At 36.0% G+C, this 19,007-nt stretch overlaps 1 protein-coding gene across 1 annotated transcript in view; it reads right to left on the reverse strand.

The window, feature by feature from the left end:
• Nucleotides 1-3,267: 3,267 nt before the first annotated feature.
• ccdc69 (coiled-coil domain containing 69) overlaps nt 3,268-19,007 on the reverse strand; it is a 33,647-nt gene continuing 17,907 nt past the window's right edge. The window contains exons 3-9 of the mRNA XM_059346998.1: nt 16,553-16,707; nt 14,284-14,371; nt 12,749-12,822; nt 12,556-12,657; nt 9,849-9,968; nt 9,583-9,680; nt 3,268-7,254 (exon numbers count right to left, since the gene is read on the reverse strand). Of these exons, the coding sequence (XP_059202981.1) occupies nt 7,086-7,254; nt 9,583-9,680; nt 9,849-9,968; nt 12,556-12,657; nt 12,749-12,822; nt 14,284-14,371; nt 16,553-16,707 (806 nt within the window). The 3' untranslated portion in view covers nt 3,268-7,085. The remainder of the gene's footprint in view (nt 7,255-9,582; nt 9,681-9,848; nt 9,969-12,555; nt 12,658-12,748; nt 12,823-14,283; nt 14,372-16,552; nt 16,708-19,007) is intronic.

Genomic DNA, 19,007 nt, shown 5'->3' on the forward strand with positions numbered 1-19,007 from the left:
ATACACACCCATTATAATCTCAGAATTTCTCCAAAAATGATCATGGTCATTGAACAGGGATTGATAAAAAACTATATGACCTATCGAAACGTGGATTAATACACCGATACACAAGACTTGTGTCTACTGTTTAAAGTTTAAATGGAGTCTCTAGGTGAAATAATTCCGGAGGAGTAGACATTTGAAAATCTCCAATTATTGTTCTTTTTTGCTCATTTTCTTTCGGCCGTCCCATTCATTTCAATGCAAAACTTTGGGCAGTTTTTCGTATTCTGTAGAGAAAAGTAATAGCACACCGATCCCGATCAAACCGCACATTTTGATATATAATTTGTCCTGCAACTCTTTGTTGCAGGACTAGTAGCGGGATGAAATTGCGTCCGGAAGAGGAAGAAGAAAAAGTGGTCCCTACAGATATTGCTGTATGGGACCAGTGCTCTGTGCGATTGCCCCGAGGCCCTAACTATAAAACAAAACCAAACAACCAAAAGGCATAAATTAATAAAAGAGACACATAATTACAAAAAAGATGTAAATATCCAAAAGAAAGGCACATAATTACAATATAAAGACTGAAAACGACCATGGTACCTCATCCTCATAACTACTGCTTTAAATCATTTCTGTTTATTTGAGTCTACAGAACTCAGCAGAGACTCCACCAAACCAATAAACATCAACTCCAGCGTGGAGCGGCTGAGTGAACGTGGTCTGGACTCTGTGGAGGAGGGTCATGGTTTCAGAGACGCTGTAGAAGGACAGAATACCTGTTCTGTGATCCAGGTACACTCCCACTCTGGAGGACCGAGGACCTGAGACGGGAGTTTGGACGTTGTTGTACCGAAAGTTATATCTGTTTTTGTTACAATCTAACACCCAAGATTTGTTATTAGATCCAGACCTACAGTCATCTGACCTCCCTGCTCTGCTGATGTTCTTGTATGAGACTTATACTTTGGACGCCTCTCTCTGCACTGCCCTCCAAACTAAAGATCATGGATTTGATCAACTGGTCTCTCAACGCAATAGACTCCATCTTCTGGATCTGGACTCTGGTTCAGGGAGTCCTCCTGCTCTGACGGACGTTCTCAGCTGGATACATGATGGAGAGGAGGTGAGTCTTGTACCTGGTGGATCTCTCCGTAGAGGATATAGAAGATCTCTATCTATTCAGAACCCTGATAGAAATTAAAGATATTATTATTTGCTCTGTGAAGAAGATCACGTGTCTGTGTGTCAGCAGGATTACAGAAAACACTTGTCCAGCTTTCATCAAACCTGCAAGGATGCAACATGGATCACATTTCTGGAGAGGACTCTAACTCTCTGGAGTCTTTTAACTCTATTTCCTCCATGTTTGAATCTTTCCATCCTGCCTGTATTCACCACTTAAACAATGTTTAAATGCCATGTTGGTATATTTTTTTCACCTATATGACCTGATAATAATAACTGATGTTTTATTCTGACTTACTGGATCAACATTTAGAACCAAAGAGAAACAAAGAAAAACCAACATAAATGTGATCTTGTGATTGTGTGTGATCCTGTCATCAACTCTGGTTTTTATTCTAGTGGGACTCCATTTGATTTGGCTCTGGTGTGTTTAGAGGAACAATTTGGGTCATTTTGTGTCTTTTTTAGTCCTTTTGTCTTTTTTTTAGTCCTTTTGTATCTTCTTTTAGTCATTTTGTGTCTTTTTTTAGTCCTTTTGTCTTTTTTTTAGTCCCTTTGTCTTTTTTTTAGTCCCTTTGTGTCTTTTTTGGTCATTTTGTGTCTTTTTTAGTCCTTTTGTGTCTTTTTTAGTCCTTTTGTGTCTTCTTTTAGTCATTTTGTGTCTTTTTTAGTCCTGTGTCTTTTTTGGTCATTTTGTGTCTTTTTAGTCATTTTGTGTCTTTTTTAGTCATTTTGTGTCTTTTTTAGTCCTTTTGTGTCTTCTTTTAGTCATTTTGTGTCTTTTTTGGTCATTTTGTGTCTTTTTTAGTCATTTTGTGTCTTTTTTAGTCCTTTTGTGTCTTTTTTAGTCCTTTAGTCCAACATAAAATGTGATTTTGAATCTCTTTTATTTTATTTTCAAAACACTATCATGCTGAATAAAGAATTTTAAATGTTTCAAATGCGACCAAAGGTGTCAAATCTACCATATAAGAGGGTTCCATCCAGTTCTATCATTTGATACTAAATCTATTTGAGCTTGTCTCCAGTTTTACTTGGTATATCATCATCAAACTGAAACTGGCCTCATGGAGTTTACAGCCAGAACTTTAGAGGTCAATGTACAGTAGGGCTCCACGCTGCTTTGTTTTATACTCTGATGGAGGCAACAAGTCTGGATTATTTGGAGCTTTTAGAGACTTTAGAGGGTTAAAGACAGGACGGATGCACTAAATATTATGACTTTTAATGCTGTGAAAGGGCATTTGTGCATTGATGTGTTTCTGAATTAGCTTCTAACTCTCCTGTAACAGAACCTCTAACTGCCCTCTGCTGCCCCCTACAGCTCACACCGCTCTACTACACACAATCTAGCTTTCTGATCATTCATTTATTCAGCATTTCTTTGATAATTTGTGCATTTGTCTTTATAATTGTATTCATCATGTCATTTACTTCTTTATTTATTCATTCATTCGTTCCATAATTTGTGCTTTCATTTATACATTTTCATTATAATTTTGCTTATTTATTAGGTCATTTATTTATACATGGATTCACTTATTCAGCTTTCTTTTTTTTGTTGATAATTTGTGCTTTTATTTCTTGCTTTAGTCCTTCATAATACCACATCAGTTCTTTAGAAATTAAGCTTGAGACTGATCTTTACATAACGCCATTTAAGTCATTAAATAAATATATTTTATAAATAAATGCCTGAAATAAATCCTGAAATACATGAAAAGGGAAAGAAATCTATGATTAATTTAAATATAGGTCAATATAAATAATAAGTAAATAAATATATATTATTATATAAGCTTTTAAAATCACATATTTTGAAAAAGGACTACTTTTATTAATTTCAGGGACTTTTATTTCCTAATGCAACATTTATTTCACTCGTTTTTATTTCTTATATTCAAATCAGTGATGTCGTCTCACAGATTTACACCAAAACGACTAAATATATAAAGATATTGTGAAGATAAAACATAAATTATGGTAAAAGAACATAATAATAATAATAATATGCAACATGCAATGGTTAATATTTTCTTTTTTTGTGTTTTGTTTGTTGTCGATATCGACATAAACACTCGACATAATCAGTTTTAAGTTGCAGCTTTTTATTAAGTCAAGCCAAAAACAAAAAGGATAAACCGCTGGATTTAAATCCAACCAAGAAAAGATGAAATTAGTTTTTACACAGTCAGTTTTTAAGAAGCCGAGAAAAAAATTAAAAACTATACAACATGAAAAAAATCTCTCTTATACAAACCTGGTAAATATTACTGGTCAAAGTGCTCGTGCATAAGGAGAAAGAGTCGTCAAAACACTGACACACGTTTTGCTTTTTTGGCAATTCAAACATCACATCCCACAAATCCATCGTCACGGTAACGAGAAGCAGAAATACTAAAAAAACCTAAACAGACAACATGGCAATAAGTTCACATCTCTGAGAAGCAACAGAAGCTTTTAAAGGCGTTTACAGTGATTATTGTTGTGATTGTTTAACTTAAAATATGTTTTAGACATTAAAGAAACCTCTGACAGTAAACAGCTGTTTATGATTCACACCTGCATTAAATCACACAAACTTTCCTTGTTGACTCGTCGCTAACGGCTTAAATGTTTGCTAATTTTATAGTAAAAAAAAAAAAAAAGAACGCATCCAAAAGCATAAACTGTCACATTAACTGAGTCATTAATGTTCATGTCAGCTGCTTTCCTTGAATATAAAATTTAATTTTATTAGCTTAAGCCGATAATCTAGTGACCAAGCTAGCTAGCCTGTTAGCTCAAGCTTGAAGCTAACTGTTAGCGACCCAACTATTTCAGCTATGAGCTATTTTAGCTTGCTAGCGCAAAACTGTTAGCAGCTAGTTACCATATAATAAGTCAGTTAACCGGCTAACTATTTCCCCAAAAAAGTAAACTGTCACTAAAGAACAAAGCTGTTCGAGGACAAATTAATTTTGCTGAGTCACTTTCTTTTATCAGTTTAAAGTGATAATCTGATTATCAAGCTTGCTAGCCTGTTAGCTGAAACTTGAAGCATACCGTTAGCGCCCCAGCTAACTTTGTGACCTATTTTAACTCGTGCCAAACTGTTAGCAGCCAACTAGCATATAATTAGTTAGTTAACCAGCTAGCCAGCTAACTAGCTTCCCAAAAGTAAACAGTTACTAAATCACAAAACTGTTAGAGGACACGGATTAATTCTGCTGAGTCACTTTCTGACACTGAATGTTTAGCGCCACATTAGCATCTCCTATGATGATTTAATTATTACACAACTGAAATAAAATTGTTTGATGGATAAACATTTTTAAAACACGATAATTGTAAAACAAATTCCCCACAACGTGGAGCTAAATACTGTAACAACTTCTTGAGTGTTGTAATTTGCGCTAAATGCTAACATGCTAACATTCCAACAGTAGCAGGTTAACAAACACTTTACTGACTAATGGATGTTTACATGGTGGTGGTTAGCATGTTACATCTATTTCTTTTCAATGTCTTCGCCCTGGATCGTCACATAATACTTTATAAAGTTGGAATACTAGCGTTAGCATGCCATGTTAGCATTAATCTCAAAGTACAGGAAAGCTAACAGGGATTCTGTCATTTGTTCTTGAGGTATGTCTGAAGTTTTAGGTAAAATTTAAAGATAAACCAAATACACAAGTTATCATGAGGTAAGCTAAGATGCTAGCATGCTAAGAACACAGATGTTAGTTTAGCTAGTTATCCTTTTTAACTGAATAAAACTCAACTTAGTCGTTTTACCATGTAACATGCTTCCACTGAGTTCCAACCGTAGAATTTGAAAAAGTATGATTATATTAGCAAGTCTGAATGTTAGCATTAGCCTTAAAGTACAGGAAAGCTAACAGGGATTCTGTGATTTCTTCTACAAGTATGCAGAGGAGATAAAACTTGCCCGTAGCTATGAAAGATTAGCGGATCACTAAAAAAAATGGAGGTTTAACTCAACTGACTTTGATAGCCAAGAGGCTACAACACTAGAATTGATTGCTAGCTGTCATTTTTGATTGAAGGAACTGAAAACAGTCCACTGCATGTAAAGAAAATGTTCCAGAGGCTTATAAAACTCACTCAAGACACCAAAATAAACGGCTCAATGCAGTTTGTTTGTTTGTTTAGCTCCTGAAAACTGAACAGAAACACGCGACTCTGAAAGTGAAGGTTAACTCTACGTTGACGTGCGTCAGCCGATAAAAACATCAAGAGACGTGAAAAAGCTGTGACACGAATCAGAAACGTGAAAACAAGGCACGCCAACAGGAAGTGAGTAAAAGCAAACTGACGAAACATTTGGCATTAGAAAGTAAATCACAGTTGGTAAAAGTCGTAACAGTCCGGGTTTGAATCCTGAACTCTCCAGCAGGACGTCCAGGTACAAAGATTGAATTTATTATGAATATTTTGAGCAAAAGTAACTTTTAAAAAAGTCGTAGTTTGGGATCAGATGGAAATCTGAGAGAATCCTTTATGAAGGTGACTGTGAAGATCTTCTAAGAGGCTTTTTGACGTCTTATTGTCTTCTGAACAACCTCAAGTGGAAACTTTACACCTCTTCAGATGGGAGCAGTTACAGAAGTCCATTTATATTAAGAACTGATTGTACTTTCTGGAACCTTTAACATCCGGAAGTTCCTGGAAGAACCGTTGATGGTTTGAACCGTCAAGCACCTGAAGAAAGTTTGTCCAAGTTTACCTGGAACACGAAAACAACAGTTGTACGACTTCAGGAGAGTCCGTTTGTGGTGGAACCGGATCGGAAACCTTCCTGAGTTCTGTTTGTGAGCAAAAAGGAAGACAAAAGTTTGAGTTGATTGATGATTTTTCCTGTGAAACTGGAGAAGTTTTGCTTCTTCCACGGAGTAGAACAGGTAAAGAGAGTTGGAGTTTGAACCTTCGAGAGCTTTGAGGTAAATCATGTCGTGAGCCTGGGATCCAGTGGATCCAGTGGATCCAGTAGATCCAGCTTCCTGTCTGCATGATCCATCAGTGTGAGAGTCTGTGAGGCACTTTATCAAACAGTCACACCAGCAGCTGAAGCCTCGGCACGATCAGTGGACCAGTTAACGGAGACGAAGATAGAAGACCAGTCAACTTTCACCAACTCAGACTATCTCACCAGTTTTATTGACGAGATAAAATACGGAAAAAACACGGAGACGGCGAGACGTTCAGCAGTTAAATCTTGTTCATATTCTGTCTCCGGTGGTTCATTATCGGCCATTAGCAGCCGAGGTTTATGCTCCTAAAGAAGCCACAGAAACCAGCCGTATCTTATTTGCAATGTCATGGAGAAGTACTACACTACCCACAATCCTTAGCTGGCTTTACTGCAGCAAGGCTTTTGGTGATTTTGTGTCTTTTTGGGGGGATTTGCGGTCTTATTGGGGGGATTTTGGGTCTTTTTTTCCTGATTTTGTGTCTTTTTTGGGGGATTTTGTGTCTCATAAGAAAGGGAAAAGAGACTTTCTGGTGTGACCGAACTCTCAGGTTGCTGCCGAACGGATCCGTTATCGTTGCCTGATTCATAATTGAGGTTCAAACTGTCATAAACAGCCACTTCTCTTGACAAAATACCAACAAACAAACAGGAAAGAAGACGTTGTGGCAGCTCTGGAGATATCTGAGGTCCAAACTGTTGTCTGGCTCGTTACAGTGTGTTCACAGCTTCTGGTCCCAGCAGAACTGACGTGGATCTGATCTCTGGATCCCTCGTTGTTCAGCTGCATTAGAACCAGTGGAGATGCAGTTAAAATGGGAGTTATCCGGTCGTTGATCCGGTTTGAAGCCGGTTCAGACTCCTGAGCGGTGAACCAGGACCGACTGGTGAATAATTAAAGTTTCTATCTACACGGAGAGTCTCAGGATCCACCAGATCATCTGGGCGAGATCTCCTGCATCATGGCCGGCAGGTGGATGGTCGGACACGAGTCTCGGTGCCTCAGTTTGAACATCAGCTGCTCTTTTTCCTGAGAAAGCTTCTGGTTCATCACCAGCTGCCTCTCCAGCGCCCCCTTCAGGTCCTGCTGCTCCTTCGACAGCTGCCTGAGAAACAGAAGCAGACGGGACTCAAAACTGGTGATAACGACCAAAGAAAAGGCATTTAAACCTCCCTTCAAGCTAGGCAAACTGTTAGCAGCTAGCTAGCATGTAATTAGTTAGTGAACCAGCTGCCAGCTAATTAGCTAACTAGCTTCCCAAAAGTAAACTGTCACTAAAGAACAAAGCTGTTAGAGGACACGGATTAATTTTGCTGAGTCACTTTCTTTTATCAGTTTAAAGTGATTATCTGCCTCGTACTAAAGCTTGCTAGCCTGTTAGCTGAAACCTGAAGCTAACCGTTAGTGACCCAGCTAACTTTGTGAGCTACTTTAGCTTGCTAGTGCAAAACTGTTAGCAGCTAGCTAGAATATAATTAGTTAGTTAACCAGCTAACTAGCTAACTAGCTTCCCAAAAGTAAACAGTTACTAAACCACAAAGCTGTTAGAGGACACGGATTAATTCTGCTGAGTCACTTTCTGACACTGAATGTTTAGCGCCACATTAGCATCTCCATTAGCATTAGCATTATTACACAACTGAAATAAAATTGTTTGATGGATAAACATTTTTAAAACACTATAATTGTGAGAAAAAAAACCCACAACGTGGAGCTAAATACTGGAACAACTTTTTGTGTGTTGTAATTTACGCTGAATGCTAACATGCTAACATCCCAACAGTAGCTTTAGTGAGTTATCAAACACTTTACTGACTAATGGATGTTTACATGGTGGTGGTTAGCATGTTACATCTGGTTTTTTCAATGTCTTCGCTCTGGATCGTCACATAATACTTTATAAAGTTGGAATATTAGCGTTAGCATGCCAAGTTAGCATTAACCTCAAAGTACAGGAAAGCTATTTAAACGCATCATCAAACTAGGCAGGAAAACTTCTCCAGGATCTTTTAAGGATAATTTCACATTCTGTTGATATTGATCATTTTTAGCTTGCAGGTCATGAAGTTTTCTGAACAATTTGGACATTAAATTGATTAAAACCTGATAAATTTAACCCTCGAGGCCTCTTTTTAAATTAACATACACTTTAAACCTTTGGGTCCCAAATTGGGCCCTTTCATACAAGTGTAATAAAAATGTGACATATATGAAATAAAATAAAAACTTTCACCGCATCAAACCTTTTTTTTAAACGTTTTTATAACCCTTTTTGTCAAATGAAACACCGGTTTTCTCGAGGGCAAAAACACAAAATATTCAATATTTTCAAAAATAAGGTGCAAAGTGGAATCCTCTGTAATTTTAGGTCAAAAACCAGGACCAGAAATCATTTTATTTTACTGGATTCTGGAGTTCTTGTTAGATGTGATGAATTAAAAACAAGATATTTAACAGGAGATTTCTCCCCTTATAATAAATCCTGATCATTTGAAGGTTTTTCTGTTTTTGTTTTGTGTACCTAATAAACTGGAGTGTATAAGCACTAACCCCAGGCATGTTTAATTATCACAAAGTGTCAGAAACTTAAAAAATCCCAACAAACATTGTTTATATTTCATTAATAACTCCATTACTACTAATATTTAGTTCTCACTGATCAGCTTCAATGAGGATAATTCACTTGTTTTTCATTTAAAAAATTCAGGTTAAAACTTTTTTATGTGCATTGGAAAGACCTACATATAAAATACAATGATTTTACATGACAGATTTTTTATTTATTTTTATTTTATATTTTTTAATTTTTTCTTTTTATGAAAAAAAAATACTTTTAACAATTTTTAAAATTATTTTTTAACTTTGAAATGGGTGGATTTGACCCACAACACAAGAGGAGGGTTGAATACTCTGATTTTATTTTGAAAAGCGAGCTGTAAATGGTGTTGTGGTGCAGACGCCAATCATCCAGCAGGTGGCGCCACACTTGTCTTTTTTTGTTAATTTTGTACCTTTTTGGTAATTTTGTCTTTTTTTAAAATAATTTTGTGTCTTTTAAAAAAAATAATGTGTCTTTTTTTTGTGGTAATTTTGTCTTTTTAAAAAAAAATAATTTTGTGTCTTTTTTTTTTAAATAATTTGTGCCTTTTTGGTAATTTTGTGTGCGTTTTTTTTTTTGGTAATTCTGTGATTCTGTTCTCTGAGTAATTCACATTCTTTTTTTGGTAATTTTGTGTCTTTTTGTTGGTCATTTTGTTTCTTAACTATTTTTAAAATAATTGTTATTTGATTTGAGCCCCAACATAAGAGGAGGGCTGGTTTTATTTTGAAAAGCGAGCTGTGAGCGGTGCTGTGGTGGTCCAGCAGGAGGCGCCACACTGACACAAACAGCAGGAGGTCCAGCAGGAGGCGCCACACTGACACAAACACCTACTGGAGGAGAGTCTGACTCCTGCCCAGCCGGATCTCCTGCTCCTCCTTCTGCTGCAGGGTCTGGATCACCTGGGCCTCCAGAGACAGGTTCTTCTCCACCTGAGGAGGAGAGGAGGAGGAGGAGAGGAGGAGGAGGAGAGGAGGAGGAGAGGAGGAGAGGAGGAGAGGAGGAGGAGGAGAGGAGGAGGAGAGGAGCAGACGGTGAGAGGTCTGTAGAGTATCTCAGAGGAACTAAAGCCAGTCTGATGCTGAGTCAGTAGCTCCCACCAGCTGCTCCATGGTCTGCAGCCTCCTGCTCTGCTCCTGCAGCTGCTGGCTCCTCATCTCGATCACAAACAGCAGAGACTCCTGCTCAGACTCCCAGAATGCACCGGGGCTGCCGTGGGCCTGTCACACAGGGTGAAAGTCTTTAAACGGAGGAGAACAGATCTGTCTGCATCCGTTAGACATCAGGACGTTAACGTGCTGCTTCAGGGTCTCTGTCTGCAGGTTTTTATCAAAAATTCACCAAAATAATCTCAGAAAACTTGAACACAAAAAAATAAATGTCTTAATGCACGAAATCAATTGTGGAAATCTAAATCTAAAGGTGAATGTTGTGGCTTTTTTTGGTCATTTTTGTCTTTTTTTTTTTTTTACCAAAAAAGACAAAATGACCAAAAAAAGACACAAAATTACAAAAAAGACGAAATACGAAAAAAGACACAAAATTACAAAAAAAGACACAAAATCACCAGAAAAATACACAAAATTACAAAAAAGACACAAAATTACAAAAAAGACACAAAATTACAAAAAAAGACACAAAATCACCAGAAAAATACACAAAATTACAAAAAAGACACAAAATCACCAGAAAAATACACAAAATGACTAGCCTGGTATACCCAGAATGCCTTGCACGAACTGAATTTCGAACGAATTTCGAACTGTGAAAGGGTCTGGAAACCAGGGAGGTTTCTGAGCCTGTTTTAGGATCCAATCACAGAGCGGGGAGGGACGGAGAGACGGTGACGCGTACTACTCTACAGGCGGAAGCTTGTAGTTTTGTAGTTTTCTTACGGATCCAACATGGCTGCTGCAGACGCCAAACTCTCTTTAGCTGTAGATGGTGTTTTAAATAGTTTAGAGCCAAAGTTGAAAGGTGAAAGGTCTCTGGGGGCTCCGCTGTCCCCCGGCTCGTAGCCAGATCACCGGTAGCGCCGGCTATTAGCCGGCGCTACCGGTGATCTGGCTACGAGTCGGGGGACAGCGGAGCCCCCAGAGACCCCCAGCAGCTTGTTTATTGCCCATAAAATCAGTGGATGCGTGGCTGAATGACATGAGGGGGAATAAAGCGTGAAAATAAATAATCTTGCAGAAAGCGAGAACTGGAGAAGCAAAGCAGCAGCAACACTCTCTCACAGACACACACACAACAAACATCCATCTCTGTAGCTCTACTACGTCATCTGGTATAACTGATCTGATTGGCTAAGAGCTACCTACAGACGCTTTGATAGACATTCTAAGCGTCCAATAAACGGCTCCGGAGGATCGTAAACCACACCTCCTCTACGGAGAAATGAACGGCTGGTTCCCAGACTAGATCTCCAATGAGATTTGGTCTGGTGTTAGCCAGGCTACACAATCACCAAAAAAAGACACAAAATTACCAAAAAAAGACACAAAATTACAAAAAAGACACAAAATCACCAAAAAAAGACACAAAATTACAAAAAAGACACAAAATCACCAAAAAAAGACACAAAATTACCAAAGAAATACACAAAATTACCAAAAAAAAGACACAAAATTACAAAAAAGACACAAAATTACCAAAAAAATACACAAAATCACCAAAAAGACACAAAAATACAAAAAAGACAAAATCACCAAAAAAAGACACAAAATTACAAAAAAGACACAAAATTACCAAAGAAATACACAAAATTACCAAAAAAATACACAAAATTACAAAAAAGACACAAAATTACCAAAGAAATACACAAAATTACCAAAAAAAGACACAAAATTACCAAAAAAATACACAAAATTACAAAAAAGACACAAAATTACCAAAAAAATACACAAAATCACCAAAAAGACACAAAAATACAAAAAAGACAAAATCACCAAAAAAAGACACAAAATCACCAAAAAAAGACACAAAATTACAAAAAAGACACAAAATTACCAAAAAGACACAAAATTACAAAAAAGACACAAAATCACCAAAAAAAGACACACAATTACAAAAAAAAGACACAAAAATACAAAAAAGGCACAAAATCACCCAAAAAATACACAAAATTACAAAAAAAGGGACAAAATTCACCATGACATTTAGATTTACACACTTCATTTTGTGTCATTTTTTGTGTTACAAAAAAAGACACAAAATTACCATAAAGGCTTTGTGTATTTTTGGTAATTTTGTGTCTCTTTAGTAGCACAACAGCTAGTTGTGTTGCTGCAGTGATGAGTGTGTGTGTGAGTGTGTGTGTGAGTGTGTGAGTGTGTGAGTGTGTGTCTCTGTGTGTGTGTGTCTCTGTGTGTGAGTGTGTGTGTGTCTCTGTGTGTGTGTGTGTCTCTGTGTGTGTGTGTGTCTCTGTGTGTGTGTGTCTCTGTGTGTGAGTGTGTGTGTGTGTGTGTGTCTCTGTGTGTGTGTGTGTCTCTGTGTGTGTGTGTGTGTGTGTGTGTGTGTGTCTCTGTGTGTGTGTGTGTGAGAGTGTGTTTGTCTCTGTGTGTGTGTGTGTGTGTGTGTCTCTGTGTGTGTGTGTGTGAGAGTGTGTTTGTCTCTGTGTGTGTGTGTGTGTGTGTGTCTCTGTGTGTGTGTGTGTGAGAGTGTGTGTGTCTCTGTGTGTGTGTGTGTGTGTGTGTCTCTGTGTGTGTGTGTGTGTGAGTGTGTGTGTGTGAGATGATGAAATGAATCTAACATGACTATGTGACTAATAGTCAGTTAGTAACTACTATTACTAAGTGATGAACCAACCTGGATGTTCCTCCTCAGGTCTTGTTTGAAGGTGGACTGGTGGACTCGTGTCTTCAGCTGGTTGTAGCGCTGCAGCTCTGCTGTCAGCTGATCCACTTCACCCTAACCCACAACAACAACAAACAGTAAACAAACTGGAAGAACAACAGTAAATAAACACATGAAGACGTCTTCATATTCATCCTGTTTTCACCTTCAGGAGGTTTTCAGCAGCCTGAAACTTTTCTGTCAGCTGAGTTTTCTCTTCTTCCTGTTTATTCTGCAGCTCTGCAGCAAAACAACAACAACAACAAACAAACAAACTCATTCATTCATTCATTCACATGCATGTTTGATTAACGGAGTATAAAGCTGCCAGGAACCTGAATGACAGCATCTATTATATAACATAATATAATTATAGAATAGAATAATATAATAACTGAACATGTGATGTCATTAGGGAACAGTTTAAGGTTGTAAAAAATATAGTTTTACTATTTATTTTTATTTATTTTAAACTTTATCGTGGTGTGTGGACATAAATACTAATAAATATTGGTGACAAGAAATATAATGTGATCAGGACTCTGCTAAGATATATTTACTTTGTGGGGCTTTTACTTTGAAAACAGACTTGTCCTGAGTTTTCTGTTAAGCCACAATTTCCTCTCAGGCTTTTATTATGGTAAACGACTAAGATATAGTTAAGTTTGTGGGACTTTTACTTTGAAAAACAGCCTTGGCCTGGGTACATCTCAGGCTTTTATTATGGTAAACTCCTAAAATATAGCTAGTTTGTGGTACTTTTATTTTGAAAACAGACTTGTCCTGAGTTTCCCATTAAGCCACAATTTCCTCTCAGGCTTTTATTTTGGTAAACTCCTAAGATATAGCTAGTTTGTGGGGCTTTTACTTTGAAAAACAGCCTTGGCCTGGGTTTCCTGTTAAGCCACAATTTCCTCTCAGGCTTTTATTTTGGTAAACTCCTAAGATATAGCTAGTTTGTGGGGCTTTTACTTTGAAAAACAGCCTTGGCCTGGGTTTCCTGTTAAGCCACAATTTCCTCTCAGGCTTTTATTTTGGTAAACTCCTAAGATATAGCGAGTTTGTGGGGGTTTTATTTTGAAAACAGACTTGTTCTGAGTTTCCTGTTAAGCCACAATTTCCTCTCAGGCTTTTATTTTGGTAAACTCCTAAGATAGAGCTAGTTTGTGGGGGTTTTATTTTGAAAACAGACTTGTCCTGAGTTTCCTGTTAAGCCACAATTTCCTCTCAGACTTTTATTATGGTAAACTCTGAAGATAAAGCTAGTTATTGGGGCTTTTACTTTGAAAAACAGCCTTGGCCTGGGCTTCTGGCTGAGCCAGTTAAAACCACTGAACTCCAGAGATAAAGTCACTTTGTGGGGCTTTTATTTCTAAAAGCAGCTTCCCCTGGGAGAGGGAACCATCTGTTTGGTATGAGGAAGCGTTTAAGTTTAATTTAGCCGTTTGGTGAACAGACGGGAAAACTAAATAAAACTTTCTCCACATCCTGTAAAGAAATAGAGATATTATTATTATTATTATTATTATTATTGTTATTATTATCTCTGTGAAGGAGATCATGTGTAGAAAAGCTGAAGTTAACATTCTGTTTTACTTGTTTAAGTGAAATTAAAGTAGTAGTAGTAGTAGTAGTAGTAGTAGTAGTAGTAAAGTATTAAAGTATATTTCCATATTTGCAGTAGTTTTTGTGTTTTTGTACCTTCCAGGTGTTTCTCGTGTTCTTCAGCAGCAGTTTTATTTTTCTCTTCGTGCAGAACGTTTAAATCAGCCGTCGTCTCACTTTTCACCTGGAAATCACATCAGAGAAACAGTTTGATGGAAGATAAACTGAAAATATGATTCATAACATCAACAAAACATGTTGTTGTTTATTAAGAACACAGTCTGCCGTAGGAGTCTATGAACAACTTCTCCGGCTCAGTTTCTCATCAGGAACTTTTTACTCTTATTTTCTGTGTTTCGATGTTCGTTGATATTTAAAGACATTTATTTTTACATTAACAGACAAAAACAATAAAACTTTGACATTTTTTATGCCTTTTGTTTTTCTGTTGTATTATTTTGTCCCTTTGGGTAATTTTCTGTCTTATTTTGGTAATTTTCTGTCTTATTTTGGTAATTTTGTCCTTTTTTAGTAATTCTGTGCCTTTTTTTTTGTAATTCTGTGTGGGTTTTTGGGGTATTTTAGGTAATTTTGTGTGCTTTTTTGTGTAATTTTCTGTCTTATTTTGGTAACTTTGTATCTTGCTGGTAATTTTGTGTCTTTTATTGGTGATTTTCTGTATTTTTTTGATAACTTTGTGTCTCTTTTGATCATTTTACATGTTTTTTTTTGTAATTTTGTGTCTTTTTATGTTTAGTCATTTCTAAAGTTTTGTTTTAATAAACTGTAACAACAACAGTCCAAACAAACAAACAGCTTTTTGTTTAATATTTAGTCATATTCCCCACACAGAGCAGTAAATGTGATACAGAGTCTCTGCTGCCCGGCTGCCGTAGGAGTCTATGAATAACTTCTCTGGCTCAGTTTCTCATCATGAAGCAGAATTTTTCCTCCTTCTGCCAATAAAATCATGTGAGAGACAATAAACCAACAGGAGAACAGGAGGAGGAGAATCATTAACCAACAGGAGAACAGGAGGAGGAGAATCATTAACCAACAGGAGAACAGGAGGAGGATCCTCCTGCACTGAGACACACAACTTATTTACAACAATACTATCTATATATATATATATATATATATATATATATATATATATATCTAATAAATACACACAACATATCTATCTAATAAATAAAGTCTATCTGCAGCTCTGTGAATCATTTAGTGTTTCAGAGATATTTTTACATCCTTTAACTCTTCGAAGCGTCTTTGAACAGAACGTTTTCTTTTTTTAAACCATTAACAGAAACTTTATTAATAACAGTTCAGAAGTCTGAATGGATCAGTGTTACTGATGCAGAACAACACTCAGTCTGAACTTTACAACTTCGTTTCTTTACTTGATACACTTTTTATTTTATGGAGATTTCTGTGATGCATTTTTTTCATTTTGTATTTCTGTGAATGGATCATCAGTTAAAACGTTTCTGTTCTAAAAATTTACACAGAGCTGAGAGGAGAGGACAGGAGAGGCTGTTTACACAGAGCTGAGAGGAGAGGACAGGAGAGGCTGTTTACACAGAGCTGAGAGGAGAGGACAGGAGAGGCTGTTTACACAGAGCAGAGAGGAGAGGACAGGAGAGGCTGTTTACACAGAGCAGAGGGGAGAGGACAGGAGAGGCTGTTTACACAGAGCTGAGAGGAGAGGACAGGAGAGGCTGTTTACACAGAGCAGAGAGGAGAGGACAGGAGAGGCTGTTTACACAGAGCAGAGGGGAGAGGACAGGAGAGGCTGTTTACACAGAGCTGAGAGGAGAGGACAGGAGAGGCTGTTTACACAGAGCTGAGAGGAGAGGACAGGAGAGGCTGTTTACACAGAGCAGAGAGGAGAGGACAGGAGAGGCTGTTTACACAGAGCAGAGAGGAGAGGACAGGAGAGGCTGGAAACATGACAATAGTGAGAATATGTGGAGAAAACTCTGCTTTTTGTCATTTTGAGGTATTTTCTGGAAATTTTGTGTCTTTTTTTGTCATTTTATTATTTTTCTTGGTAATTCTGCAACTTTTCTTGGGGGAGGTTAACATGTTTTATTGTTAATTTTTGGTAATTTTGTATCTAATTGAAACATTTTGTGGTTTGTGGTAATTTCACTTATTTTTCTCATTTTGTCATTTTTTTTACAACATTCAGGAAACTTTCTTTTTTTTAATGAGATTCTATAGATTTAATATGTTTCACAGGAGGATTTAATGAGCAGAAGGAAAACAAGCCTATCAGATCAGATCTACATGAGTAATGTTAGTAAACAGGATGTGATGAATAAGGTTGATGACAGGTGATGAGGTCACCAGGTGAGCTCACCTGGTTGAGGATGCTGATGACCAGGGAGCACACCTCCTCGTCAGCGTGCTCCCTCAGGAGCTCCGCCCTCGCCGGGTTCCCATTGGTCTCCTTCAGGATCCTCAGCTGCCACTCAAACCGCTCCAGCTGCTTCTGGAGACACACATCTGGCTCAGCTGACACACACACACACACACACAGACACACACACACACACACACACACACACACACACACACACACACACACACACACACACACTATTATTATTATTATTATTATTATTAAATATTAACTTCTCCTGCTAGACTTCATATTAAAAAGTTAAAGTATTAAATAAAAGGAGGAAGAAGAACGACCTATCAATGTTAAAGTAAAGAAATAAACAAATAAATACAGGAACAATTAAATAAATTAGGTAATAAATACGTTCAGGTACATTTTAAATAAATATGTAAATAAATATATATATAAATATGTAAATAAATATATATATACATATATATATATATATATATATATATATATATATATGTTTACATACATAAAGGAATAAAAGAATAATTTATAAAATCTATAAAAATTAATTAATTAATCAATCCATTAAAAAATGAATGCCTGAATAAAGAAAAAACAATAATAATAATAATAAATATCTATCTATATCTATATATCTATATATATCTATATATATATATCTATATATATATATATATATATATAGATATATATGTTTACATTAATACTGAAATACAGGATTAATAAATTAATGCATAAATAAATACAGGAATAATAAAATAAATGAGGATTAAAATATGTTCAGGTACATTTTAAATAAATATGTAAATAAATACATATGTTAACATAAATACAGTAATTCTGGAACAATTAAAAAAAAAAAAAAATTACTAAATAAATCCATTAAAAAATAAATGCCTGAATAAAGAAATAAATTCAGGAATAATTGAATAAATGTGGTAATAAATAAGACAAACATTATAAATAAATATGGAATAAATATATATGTTGACATTAATAGAGGAATAATAAAATAAATATGGAAATAAATACAGGAAAAAATAAATATAATATGGAAATGAATTAAAAAAAGAATAAAATAAATGTGTAAACAAAATATTAATAAACACAGGATTAAATCAATATAATAAATAACAACAGAAATGACTGAATGTATTAATAAATAAATAAATAAGTAAATAAGTAAATAAATAAATAGATAAATAAATAAAAATAAATTCCAGCTGTTCTGTATAGTTTTTTGGGTATTTTAATAAATAACAAAACAACATAAATATTTAATAAACTTTTTAAATGTTTTTAACAATCTGAAGTTGAGCAGCTGAAGAGTTAAAATCAAACTGAACTCAGCCGGATGTTTTTATGATTCAACCAGCGATGACATCATCCACAAGCATCAACAGGCTCTCACACACACACACACACACACACACACACACACACACACACACACACACACACACACACACACACACACACAGTGTTCCTGTGTTACTGCTGGGAGATAAAACCAGTTTGTGGTGAATCAAAGTGACACGTTGAGTGAGTTCAACAGTTTCTATTGACTCGTTGATGATATTATTGTTGTTGTTGTTGTTTGTTCTGTTAACAGCTGTTAATGATGCTTTATTCTGCAGTGACTCAGCAGCTCTTTAACCCTTTAATGAGGTTTTATATTTTATATCTTTACAGTAAATTAATTCCATCATTCAGTATTTCAGGTTTTCCTCTAATAACTTGTTTCTGATCATCATACGTCCTCATATATTGTTTTCATTTCTCACTTTTTGAATAAAAGCCTTTTTTAATCACTACTCTCTAATGCACCAGGTGGTTTCTGACCCATGTTGGTCAGTAGAAGTTTATATGTTGTCACCAGTTTAATCACCTGATTATTACTTTTTCATTTTGACTGACTGGATCAACATTTTGAACACAAAAAATACAAAAAACACACATAAAAACACACAAGAAACAAAAAAGACATAAATACACACAAAATAATACAAAAAAACACATAATAATAACAAGATAAGAGCAGACAGGAGGGACGGGGCGTGTTGACCTCTGACCCCGGCTCCAGCTGCTCTGCTCTCATACATTTAGGATCAATGATAGAACTGGATGGAACCTCTCAGATGGGACATTTCACACATTTAACATTCTTTATTCAGCATGACAGTGTTTAGAAAGTTAAAAAAGATTCAAAATCACTTTTTATGTTGGACTAAAGGACTAAAAACACACTAAAAACACTAACACAAAATGACTAAAAAAAGACACAAAATGACTAAAAAAAAGACACAAAATGACTAAAAAAAGACACAAAATGACTAAAAAAAGACACAAAATGACTAAAAAAAAGACACAAAATGACAAAAAAAAAGACACAAAATGACTAAAAAAAGACACAAAATAACTAAAAAAAAGACAAAAA

The sequence above is a fragment of the Centropristis striata genome, chromosome 12 (assembly GCF_030273125.1).
Source record: "Centropristis striata isolate RG_2023a ecotype Rhode Island chromosome 12, C.striata_1.0, whole genome shotgun sequence".
NCBI lineage: Eukaryota > Metazoa > Chordata > Actinopteri > Perciformes > Serranidae > Centropristis > Centropristis striata.